Source organism: Haplochromis burtoni, unplaced genomic scaffold, assembly GCF_018398535.1.
Source record: "Haplochromis burtoni strain Fernald_Lab_line unplaced genomic scaffold, NCSU_Asbu1 Contig_18, whole genome shotgun sequence".
Taxonomy (NCBI): domain Eukaryota; kingdom Metazoa; phylum Chordata; class Actinopteri; order Cichliformes; family Cichlidae; genus Haplochromis; species Haplochromis burtoni.
Genome location: NW_024582379.1, coordinates 3,077,285 through 3,090,115, shown reverse-complemented (window position 1 = coordinate 3,090,115; position 12,831 = coordinate 3,077,285). Strand labels below are relative to the sequence as shown.

The 12,831-nt window shown below is 39.2% G+C and overlaps 2 protein-coding genes across 3 annotated transcripts in view; one reads left to right on the top strand and one right to left on the bottom strand.

The window, feature by feature from the left end:
* The first annotated feature begins 3,668 nt into the window (after positions 1–3,668).
* Positions 3,669–5,272, top strand: LOC102298370 (hydroxycarboxylic acid receptor 2). The gene has a single exon (XM_005916274.3). The coding sequence runs from the start codon at positions 3,669–3,671 to the stop codon at positions 4,632–4,634; it is 966 nt and encodes a 321-aa protein (XP_005916336.1). The 3' UTR covers positions 4,635–5,272.
* Positions 5,273–6,268: 996 nt separating this feature from the next.
* Positions 6,269–12,831, bottom strand: part of kntc1 (kinetochore associated 1) — a 31,506-nt gene continuing 24,943 nt past the window's right edge. The window contains exons 58-62 of one of the 2 annotated variants that reach the window (XM_005916272.3): positions 11,746–11,875; positions 11,568–11,657; positions 10,947–11,101; positions 8,367–8,469; positions 6,269–8,231 (exon numbers count right to left, since the gene is read on the bottom strand). In XM_005916272.3, the coding sequence (XP_005916334.1) occupies positions 8,196–8,231; positions 8,367–8,469; positions 10,947–11,101; positions 11,568–11,657; positions 11,746–11,875 (514 nt within the window). In that variant the 3' untranslated portion in view covers positions 6,269–8,195. The remainder of the gene's footprint in view (positions 8,232–8,366; positions 8,470–10,946; positions 11,102–11,567; positions 11,658–11,745; positions 11,876–12,831) is intronic. The other variant, XM_005916271.3, reaches the window with a different exon arrangement.

Sequence of the window (12,831 nt, the reverse complement as noted above, 5' to 3'; positions counted from 1 at the left end):
TACTAAATTTGGCTCAATGCTTACATATATGTGTAAAAAGAAAATGTACGAGCTGTGAAAACTGTTTCTGATAAAATGAAGAGTAGACTGATATATGAAATATTCCTTTATTGGGTGAGAAAATCAGACCATGTCATAACTGCTTTAAGTCATACAGAATAGATATCAGAGCCTTAAACAGGCTGACTTCTGTTAAATGGGTCAAACTGGGCGAAAGTCACAAACACATAACATCCTTATAGAATATGATGTAACACTATAGATCAACTTAGCTCAGAATATATAAAGCATATAAACAATTACAGCAATATGATGCAACAAACACAGCAGTGCTACTGATCCAAAATACTCAAAGCTTCATAGAACTGAAACAAACATTTATTTTTAGTCCATTCTGCTGCTGATACATACTTTAGGTTTCTGAACATTAAACTTGTTGCTGCCTTTCATAGTGTGTAACTTGAAGGCCCTGAGTACTTTCTCCCACACTGAAAACACTGGAATGATAAATTATTTGAACATTACCTAATAAGACTGATTCAGGACAGACAATTAGTTATGTTAAACTTTTCTAGCAGTCCTTCACAAACAGGGAACAGTCTGTCTATTCTCTCCATCTGTCAGCTGCTGCTGGCTCTTCCTCCTCCTCTTCCTCACACACTGCTGAGTTTGTCCTGGTGGATCATCAGGGGTGCAAAGCCTCACAGATGATGTGCAGCAGTGGTCCCTCAGTCTGTCCTCACTCTGGACACTTGCAGTGTCACACATGGAAATCAAATGTGTGATAAGCTGCAGGATTCAAACACAAGTGTAACTTATAAACACATGTTCATACTTTTATTCCACAATCAGAGAGAAAGAAACAGAGAGAGAGTGCAGGACAGACAGACAGGTGACAGTCTCAGGTGTATACACTGCTACAAACAGGAGGATTTAGTGTTTGTGTTATTACGAGTGCTAAACAAGAAGAGTTCCCAGATGGTGCAGTGGACACATGTGTGACTCCTGTGATTAAAGCATCTTTCTTTCAGCTTAACGAGTGAACCGTCAGCTCGTTCAAACACACGTTAAAGTCCGTTTGGCTCGACACCACCGAACAGAGGCAGCAACATAACATAGCTAACATTAACAGTGCAGTGAATCCTGCTTGTGCCATGATATTCAGGACTGCAAACTGAGCAGCATCACTGACTTTCAGCCTGTTGTGTTTGTGGATATATGACTGACTTTAATTATCCACAAAATCATCACATTCTCTGTAAGATTAAGGCCGACTATCTAACGGCTAACATTTGCACATAAATAAGTGACATAATATTCAGAATGTACTTTTGAAAGTTTACTCTTTGGCCGCTCCACTTCTTTGAAGTGTCTCCCAGTCCCAGTGCACTTGTTAGCATGTTTTGGTTCGTGCAACTGGTCCGTCCGGTTATTGTCTCCCCAGAAACATTTCCGTTGTCTTTTTTCCTATTTCCGTTGTCTTTTTTCCTATTTCCGTTGTCTTTTTTCCTATTTCCGTTGTGCTTTGTGTGCTTTTGCAGCGTTTTTCTTTTTGCTGCATTTTTCTTTTTGCAAGTGTTTTCTGAAGTTGCAGTCCGTTTGGCCTCTCAGGGCCACCGTACATTGCTTTTGTCCTTGCCACAGTTCCAAGCCTAAGCCTAACTAATAAAATATTGTTAAACCGCCTGCTGTCTCTTGGCCATCTGCTGCGACTGGTTGGGATGAGGGGAGGAAGACAGGATAAAGACACTGTGGAAGAGAGCAAGAGATTAATAATAACTAACGATTAAATGTAGAGAGGTGTGTAATCATGTAGCGAGTAAAAAAGAAACGCACACAAAGAAACAAATGGCTCATAATTCACTGACAAGAAAGCATCAGAAAATGAATGATCGGAAGACAAAGGCCATTTTTTCTCTGTGTGGAAGTTGTTACAGCTCAGTTTCTCCCATATTTGTATTTCCACTTCTCGGAGCCCGGAGAACTATTCCTGAAGACTATTTCAAGAAATGACGAGAAAGCTTACCTAAGAGAGTTCTTTTTATTGAAGAATAAAAATGGTCAAACCAACAAACTCTATTTTTGACTTATGTGCTGTATTTCCGTCTATGTGTGGGCATGTCTCAGCCAGTCACTGACCCATTTTCCAGTTTTCGGAGCAAACTATAAAGGACATGAGACACGGCTCAAAACTTATATATGAAATAAAATGCTCCACTCTGTGACCTTTTGCACAGTTACCCTCCTCAGTGATGCAGCTTCATTATGCAAAATGTGTCCAGCAGTAAAGTTTTATCTGAAAGGTGCTAAATGACACAATTTGTTTAAGTATTCATAGTGAGGAAGAGACAGATACACCTCCGCCTTTTGAAAAAAACACAAAAACCCCCCAACTCCATCCAGGATGTGCAGAACATCATCTGACACGTTGTCCCCTCAGATGATATTTATATAGTTTCGCTTCATGAATCAATAAACGTGGGCTTCAGTACTTCACTACGCCACCGTGGCTCATTCCAGTACTGAACCTCTGTGAAAATAAAAAGATCTGAAACCTTTCGGACATTTCTCAGATTCTGTTTCATTAAGGACTTAAATATTATTATACAATATGTACAAGACGTAAGTACTGAATTCATTTACAACAAAGCATCAGAGAATGGATGATAGCCAATTAAAAACAAGTATCTTTCTGCGTGTACAGGTGGACGCTGTTAGCGGTCAGTTTAATGCGTCGCAGCTGGATGCAGACAGTTTTTCTCATATTTGACTTTGCAGATCGCCTTTGTTTGTTTTTTTCTGGTCTAATCTTATTTGGTCACGTACTACCTAGTGTTAGGTAGCTTCATGAAAAAGGTGATGCAGCAGATGCAGGTTAAACACTTCTCCACAATGCATGCAACAAAGTGAAGCCTTTGTGTAAATTTTTTTTGGCACGTGGTAAATAAAACCAGTGTGGTACAATGTGGCTTTTTATAATTGCTGAACTTTCTCACGCTAGCTGCACAGCAGTGGGTGATTGTCCCAGAATAAGAACTTACTTATTATTATATTATTAGGATAATAAAATAAGTGCTAAACTTCCTGTACATAGAGAGTGCACAATAAAAACCAACACAGATCATTATCTAGTCTTTGTGATTCATGAGAAAAGCTTCTTAGTGGAGTGTGAAATAGTTATCTATGAAAGAGAGATTCTTCAGTTCTCCATGAAAGGCCCTGTGTGGACTGAGGTAAAGATGTGAGGAGTGCTTCATCAAAGGTATGAGTTCCTGCTTATGTGCTCAGAGATTTGATTGAGTAGGACAGTTTTAACTGTGCAGCCATGCAGTGTGACAACATAAGGTTTATAAAACTCCAAGGATAAACAGCTGAAAATATTTCTGCATGCAGAGATGTGATCATTCGTGTAAAAGTGATTTTTTTGTTATCACCTTTATTTTTATGTCTTTATTTCTACAGAAATTTAACACCACCAAGACAGACAACTAAATGCTTGTTAACACCTAAAAAAAAATTAAAAAAAAGCAGAAGCCTCTGGCTTCCTGGTAAAGGGTGAACCACATAATCACACTTTTTTTGCATTTGCATTTCCCTTTAAAGAGTACGGGCAGCTCCAAAGACGTCATTTCTTTTTGTGAAGACATCAAAGAGGCACGTAGCTCACGATGCGTTGCAGCTTCAATGGCACTCTGCTGATCAATGTCCTCCCTCCTCTGCTGATGACAGAGTTTGTCCTGGGAGTTCTTGGTAATGGTTTGGCTCTGTGGATCTTCTGCTTCCACCTGAGGCCCTGGAAAAGCAGCACAGTGTTGCTCTTTAACCTGGCAATGGCTGATTTTCTGCTCAATATTGTTTTACCTCTCCGTGCCAGCTACTACTTCGCCGGGATCAAATGGAAGTTTGGAAACGCCCTCTGTAACATCTGCCTCTTCATGCTGGCCCTGAATCGCAGCGGAAGCACCTTCTTCCTGATGGCCATCGCTGTGGACAGGTACATGCGTGTGGTGCATCCCCACCATCCCATCAACTCTCTGAGCGTCTCTAAAGCCATAATCGGAGCACTCGGGCTGTGGTTGGTCACCACTTCAATGACTGCTCATGTCTTCTCTTTGTCACACATCAACACAACGTACTGTGAGAGCTTCATGATTGACACCAAGACCAAGGGTAATCTTTCCTGGCATAAGTTTGCATTTCTGTTTTCCTTCTACATGCCTCTGCTGGTCATCCTCTACTGCACATTCTGCATCGTTCGCAACCTGAAAGGGAGGCAGCTGGCCCAGCATGCCAAGATCAAGAAGGCCTTGTACTTCATCATAGTCGTGGTAGTGCTCTTCATCATTTGCTTCCTCCCAAGCAACTTCACACAGCTGGTGATCTGGATCAAGTCCTATAAATTAGCCGGTTCCTCTAACATGTGTTCTGAAATGGAAAACCTTACCATTGTATTTTACATCACCATTAGCCTGACCTACCTCAACAGCGTTTTGGATCCTGTGGTCTACTACTTCTCCAGCCCCGTCTTTAAGAGCATCTGCAGGAAGGCTCTTCATCTGCCTGAAACAGAAAATGCTGAGAGTACAGAGAAGAAAACCCGGGAAACGGGCTCCCAGTCGATCAGCCAGCTGTGATCACTAAACTGAGGAGGTATAACAAGCAGCTTCATAGCTAAAGGTTCAATTTAAAGTAAGTTTATCGATTCCATCATTAAGCTGTAAGTGCTAAAGCTATTTCATATTTACTATTAATTGCATTTTCAAAACATGGCAATTATGGAGTAAAAACCTCTAAAAGTCAAAAACGATGCAGCTGTGTCTTCTATAGAGCCGTTTCTAGCTAAAGCAGTCTCACTCACACTTTGAAATAATAAGCTACACACTGGCACAGAAATCCTCCGAACTGAGTGATTAAACTTTTCATCAGTGAAAAGCTTTTTTCTTTTCTTTTTTTTTTCCCCAGCACATCACTTGCTTAGAAGCTATCACACCAATGCTGACTGCACTTTTCTAAATGTATTTGTCTTCCAAAACATGTACACGTTAAGACGTGTGAATTAAACAAAGATTATGTGAAATAAGGACATTTATAACCTCATCTGAATAAGATTTCTTTCTTTTGTCATGTGAAAACTATAATAATGAGAAACATACTGCATATATACATAATGTATAAAAGCTTTTATACATGAGTTAAAAATATGGATATATATTAAGGCAACTTTGAATAAAAACAACAAAACTGTATGAATATGTATTCTTTGTCTTTTGCCAATGCCGTATGAACGTATGATAATAAATATAAGTTTATTGTCAACACTGAGATGTTGCCTGTCTTCTTGGAATCTTTCAGAAGTGGGCGATGAAGGGATCATAATGAAACTGCTGGCATTGCAGCAGTACAATATGAAGCACACTCCTCCTGGTTAAGATGGCTCAAAAATATCTCCCTGTAAAACAATAGGCACTGGAGTTTATAGCTGCTTTTAGGTGGCTGGGGTAGAAGGAGGGTACACCTTGGACCGCTTGCCAGTCTGTCACAGGGCTAACAAAGAGAGTCAGCTGTTCACACTGACATTGACACCCCTTTGCAATTTAGAGTTGACCTAAACCCACTAAAGTAAGTTTATCAATCAAAAAACGATGTTTGGACTGTTGCACAAAGATGGTGTATACCGAGAGAAAATGCAAACACCACGCAAGTGGTGGGTTTGAACCCAGGACCTCCTTGTCGTCAGGTAACAGTGCTAAACACCATATCAGTGTGCAGCTGCAACAGCAATATCAGTATAATGTAATGATAACTTCTTTAGGAATAATCTTTCAGGACATGCAGATATGGCAGATGATATATAAAATCCAGACCTATCACATAAATACTTGATACGAAGGAGAAGACAGATGTGCGCTCCATCTACACCGTTTTTCTAAATCTCCATGCGCTCTCCCAGATAGAGACACACTGAGGTTCTGTATCATCTCTTGAATTAGGAAACAATGGATTTAATGAAAGATGATTGTTCCTTAAGAGATTTTAAGTAATGAGCACAACCCTTAGAGAAAAATCTTTCACATGTATATTATCAAATCTGTTTGTTGCATTAATTTGTTTTCCTGGTATTCGGCACTCTATTGGGTCTTGTTTTTCTTACATGAAACTATTTTAACCAACTCACAACTGCAGTTTCATAACTGCAGCTAAAGTTGGGGAAGTACAATATCTGATGGCCTAGTTCAGCAAAGATGATTCAGACACTTTGGTTTCTGTGAATCGAGTTTATAAATATAACTTTATGACACTTGATCTGTCCATTCTGAGAAACAAGCCATTTCTTCTCATTTAATTCACACACAGCTAAAATTATGGTTCTTGTGCAGCTTAAACAAGTCCTTGAATCATTGAAAACACATAAATGATACAAATTGCATTTAAAAACATGCATTGGTTTATATATCTTTATATAGTGTTTTCTGAGGGGCAACAGTTTGAGTGTATAAACACATATTTAATCTCATATTTCTCAGACCTTTTTGCATACATGAACACAATCTGTAGAACACTATGCAAAAGTCTTGATCCACCCCTCAATTTAAAAAAAATCTTTTGCAGAAAAATGCATCCACCGATTTATTGAAGCAGTCTGGTCTTTCTTAGACAAGGGAGTTTGTCAAACTGTGTTAGTATATTGACCTTTCTTTGATTAAACTGAAAAAATAGGAACAAATTCTTAGTTTTTGCTTCTAGTAACAATGTCCCAAAAGATACAATTTAAACATGGTTCTTTGGCAAGTTGTCTATAATGCTAGGGCAACACTGATTCATACCTTGAGTTAGGTTCCTTGAACAAGGACTGGACTAAATCTGGACACCAGTTTCACAGAATGGCCATTTTAGATGAAAATGAAACAGTCATTTTAACACAAAGCCAGGCAGAGAATACAAAGTCTTCCGTTTCCCATGAGGCAAGTGAGTTTGAAAAGGAAGTCTCGTGACATTAATTTAATGCACTCCTCTCTGGGAACAGATGAGCTTTATAAGTCCATTTAAGGGCACACCATGTGTGGCTAAACCACTAACAAGTAAACTTGCTGAGCGTTCTTGATGGGCAAACGTGATACATAATCTCTGCACACCTGAATGAGTGACAGCTGCAAAGGAGAAGAAAAAACTGGAGGACCAAAATGTATAAATCTTTTGAAAAATTCAGAATGGATAAAGTTCAGCTCGGATCGGTCTCACTGTGAGTGCACACTTCCTCTCAAATATCGCACAGTCACTTCTAACAGCGAGTGACGGGAAGTAGTCCATCAGAAACAAGACCAGTGTTTAAAAAAAAGTTGATGAACCAAAGAAGTACGACTGAGATAAGGAAGCTGTTTCATATAAATGTGAAAGTATTTAAAAAGAAAACAGAAATAACTTTAGGAAAATGTGAGCACAGCAAGTAGGTCCCGCGTTTGAAACCACCATCTGGTCGGGACCTTTCTGGGTGGAGTTCATATTTTCTCTCTGAGTACTCCGGCTTCCTCCCACACTCCAAAGACATGCAGTTAGTGGGGTTAGATTCTAAACTGCCCATCGGTGCAAATGGTTGTCTTAGCCCTGCGTCAGATTGGTGACCTGTTCAGGGTGAACCCTGCCTCTCGCCCTGTGGGAGCTGGATGACCGAGTTTGGTGTGGAAGAACTTGACTCCCATAAATCCCATAAGCACCTCTAAATCTTTTACAAAGCCTTTTCAGAAGAGTTGAAGTTATAGCTGCAAAGATTCGGCCAACATCGTATAAAATTCCATGAAGTAAGATTGGTTTGTTCCTTAATGTGTGTGACGGCAGATGAGCTGATACTTTTGGCAACACAGTGTACATCATTTATTAGGATTACTGCTCCTCTTTCTTTTAGAACCGATGTGCGACAGTACTTTAGCTTCAAAATATTGTACAAAGTGTGGCTGTGCAATGAAAATCAACAGTTAAACTCAATACACATCCTAGGAAACAAACTTGGAGTTACAGTGGAAAATAAAAGTTGACATGTGATCTGCTGCTTCTAAATAGCTCATCTCCACAGTTTTCATAAATGAATAGTTTATTCAAATATTACAGCTGAAAGATAAATGTGAAGTGCAAATACTGCATCTCAGCCTAAAGCAGACCAAGGAGGATTATATAAACACGGCTGAAGCAACAGTGCTGGTTCATCTCAATACTCCGTGTTGCATGTTAAGAAAGTCCTGAAAAACAAATGAAATCATTAATGCACACAGGTGAAGTGCTTTTAGCTAATAAAAAGAAACTTCTACTTCACATCAAACATGTGTAGCCTTTACGTTCCACTAAACTCGGCCCAAGATATCGGCTTCAGTTACCTTCAGGCAGCTGGATGACAACGAGCCATTTGTCAGGGTTTTCCCTCGCTGACGCTCTCTGTGTTTCATGTACTCACGAGCGACTGATTCAGCATCATCATGGCTGCAGGGAAGATTGAAGAGCACAGACAACTAAAGTCATGCAACTTTAACCGGTTTAAGACATCTGTTTCTAACACAGTTCTAAGTGCGAGCATTTAAACTAAACTGGAAGCAAAAATCTGAATTTCGAGCTACAACCTGAGACTGTAGGATAACATTAAGAGTAAGTAAGAGTAACAGTAAGAGCTAGCGTTTTTAAATAACAGCCAGTCTATGACAACCTCTTCCAGTTAAAAGGTTTGAGATATGAAGACAAAATTTAAAAAAAATATAAAAAAAATGAACAAAGTAGCAGCCAGGTGCTGCTAATCAAAAGCATTTGATTAAATGACCATCAGCAGATATCAGCACCTCTATGAAAGCAGATGTTTTGGCAGTTTGCAGGTCAGGAGTATTCAGGATTCACCATTAACTTAGTATATCAAAGTATTCTAGAGTCACAACAGCTGAAGCCAGAATAATGGGCCTCATTTACTAATATTTGGGTGGAAATGTTTTTATCATGTGCAACAAATTAGTTTGCATGCAAAATTACAGTCAGATTCAGAAACCTGCAAACTGGCCTATTTTATTCTCACCACTGTGGGTATGTTAGTAAATCAGAATAGTTCAAAACCAGCAGCCTTGTGGGAGCCCCATATAATTTGCCTATTGTCTGCGCACTTCCCCGCCATGGTTTCTCAACATAAGTGAACACACTTAGCTCCAAGTGAAGAGAAAGTGGTGACGATGTTATAAGACAGAATCCTGCACCTCTGAGGCAAGAAACAAGAAGAAAGTCTGACCATATAAAATTAAATAACAGTGTCTGGATGCTGAAAGAGGAAGCCAGAAGAGACCAAAGAAGTTTCAAAAATAATAAATAAAATAAGCACGCAGGCCTGAAATAACAGAATATAATTTCTCTTGAGAGATTCCAAAGTTTGGAATCAAAGTTGACATAAAAACAAAATACCACAAGGAATAAAAAGATTAAAACAGGTGGAGGCTGAGGAACCATGTGATCCATCAGCCCCACACGAGAACCTCGCGAGCTTTGGGTAGTGACTGAAAGAATCGGATGCAAGTGGCACAAATAAGCTTCCACCAAAGGGTGGCTGTGCTTCCCCTTGGCGATAGTATTTTGTTTTCTTCACGTGCCTTTTTTGTAGTCCTGAGCATTTTGTGGCTTAATGCGTTTTAGAAAGCTATGAATAAAAACCAAAATTCAATGATAATTGCTAATGATTGTTAGTAGTAGTAGCAGCAGCAGCCTTACTCATTTTACAGATTTGTGTTCAAATTCATAAGGCAGCCAGGTGTTTGTTGTACGTATGTTTGGTCAGAGGAACTGACCTCAACTAAATTTGTTCCTAAAATACAAAAATATTGATAAATCACAGATTTGTGCATATGCACTGTGAATGAGTAAATGAGGCCCAATGATCCCAAGCACTGCAACAAATCTACAGCTGAATGGTTGAAATAGAAAAACACCAAGATTTTGCACTGATCCGGTCAAAGAGCAGACCTCATCCTGATTTAAATGCTGTGGTCAGATCTTAAGACAGAACATCTGCAAACCTCAATAAACTGAATTAAAAAATGTGCAATTCACTTGTATTTTAATTTTTATTCCTATTTATCCCCTTCGTATATTTTATTTATATATGTCTCTGTATTTATATGTGTGTGTGTGTGTATATATATAATATTCTGTAACTCTCTAACTTCTGTCGGTGCTGTGCTTTTGGAAACCGAATTTCCCAGAGGAACCCACCCGAGGGATTAATAAAGTTTTATCTTATCTTATCTTCTTATCTAAAACCAAACTCAATGTTCGGATAAAGGTACAAGCAAACAGAATCATGGGGTGTAGTTAGTTTTCACATGCAGCGTCTGTGTTTTCTTTTTTCTCAATAAATTATGAACTAGCGTAATTATGTTGTGTTGTTGTTCATCTAACATTGTATCTAAATAATTTTAGAACCTGGGAACGACCAGATAATTTAAAAATTGTGCACTGATGCGTAAACTCTTAGACTTGAAAGAAGGTGGTGTGCTCGTTTTTCACACGACTGTGTGGTACTGTATCCCAATAACTTCCTGTTTTAAAAAGCTGATGTTTTTTTTCCTGTGCAAGTCTGAGGCCCATGGTGAAATTGCAGATTGGGGATCTGGCCATTACAGATCAATGCAGAGGAGGCGTCTCAGTGCGTGGTTATAGACTGGATTTTTGTGTGTATAATAATGAAAGCTTTAGATCACAGCTCATAGATATCATAGGCACATGTAGATCATTGTTAGTCTCCTTCCATTTATATGAGGGTTGGAAGGACAGGTACCCGCTCTTTATATCCTTGTATGGATGATTACATCAGGTTTTAGACTTTTTAGATCACAGCACTATGCATCAGTTTATTGTTGATGTTTTTAAACCATCTCTATAGAAAAGTTTTTGTTGCTTTCCTATGAAAGGTTGAGCGGTGTGAATCTCACCAGTTCTGGCTGATCAGATAGTCCACCAAATCTTTCACTTGGTTAGGCTGCCCACTCGACACTATGAGCTGCTTCAGATGGCTGAAGTGTTTCGTCTTCAGCAGTTTCTGATGCTGTCCATTCTGGCTGATGAAAGTTAACACAGTCTCCCTGACCTGATGGGTCATTAAGAAAATTAAGTCATGTAGTATAAGACATTAAATATATAACATAATATACTCTATAATTTTGTTTATATCACAATGAAGAATGCAGATTAATTTCATTTCATCAGATGTTACAAAACAGCAAATCTGCTCACGTGAAGATTGGGTTTATTTCTGTGTTTGGTTAGCAACACAGTTTTTCCGACACACAAAAAAATATCTTTCATAATTTCACACCATCTTATCAGCTGATCAGACTTCCTGTTTAACAGTTTTAAGGAGTGTGCTGATACTCAGAAATATTAATGTCTAAAAAATAAAAAGAATTCTATTTTTAAAATATATTTAGAAACAAAGAAAGATTAAATGAAATGACAATGTAGCTGAAGTGGACATTTCTAAATGATAGTAAAATGTGGTAACAAGTGTTAAAGGCAGTTAAATCTGTAAGCAGTGGAAAGACGTCACATCTAACCTGTGAAGGAATACCAGCGAGTTCCCCGGTGTTCATAAGCTCGTCCACCTGCTCGAGCACGGCGAGCGGGTTGCAGACAGACAGGAAACCCTGCAAACAACAACAACAACAAAAAAAGAAGAGTCAGAGCCTAAACTACACGTTTACTTCTCACATGTATTTAAATCGATGCACTCACCTGGACCTGCTGCTCCTTCTTACTGGCACAGGGAATTAGAAGGAGCGTTCCCAGGGCGAAGGCTGGCAGATTGAACTGTGCAAAGCGATTGGCAATTCCGATCAAATCCAGATTCAACAGAAATGGGCACCTCGGGAGGGAAAAGCAATGGCGAGACATTAGGAGTTAAGGTGAAGATTAGATGAAGCATTACTCAGGTCTAATACTAATTCAGAAATGAATCAGACGGAAGTAGTGTGTTTATAAACTGTCCAAAATATTAAACGAACACTTAGAAAACACAATGGGGAAGGAATTATGCTGGACATCCATCCATCTATCTGTCTGAAATGGACTAGGTAATATGTTAGAATAGGCAGAATGCCACATTCAAAGAGACCCTGAAAATCAAAGTAAAAAAAATCAATAAAAAAAGATGCAGCAAGTTAGTCCAGTTTTCAAAGATTTCACTGCAGCAACTCAGAATGGCACTCAGTAGTTTGTATGGCCCCCACAAGCCTGAATGCATGCCTGAAAATATCATAATGCGCAGCATAACGTTCTCCACCGCTGCTCCTGACATTTTCACATGCGTCTCATGTCCACAGGGTGAAGCTGGTCTCATCTTTGAAAAGCACAGTGCACTAGTGGTGGACCTGCCAGTTCTGGTATTCTGTCCAGCTCTTCTAGATTAACTATCTCTCTCTTAGAATCTCCTCCATGCTCTTGAGACTGTTGTTGGACTACCTGTGCACTCTCTCTGCAAGGACCAGGTATCACCTCATGTTTCCAGTAGTGACGCTGACACCAAATGAAAAACCAGTCAGAAAAAATAAGGGAAAAATGTCAGTGGACTCCACCTATAAAACCATTCCCTTTTGGAGGCTGTCTCATTGTCGGACCCTGTAGTGCACCTGTTGTTATTGTGTGTGGATGCCCTCAAAGGGCATCCTTATTATTCTGGTTGCTATTTGCATGCTATTTGCACTGTTCAAACTTTGAAAAATTCTGCTCTTTCTGCTAATTATTGCTATGACCTTTGGTGCTCATAACTTCTATACTTTTTGAGATATTGAATTTTTTATGCAATATTTTTTGCCCATTTCT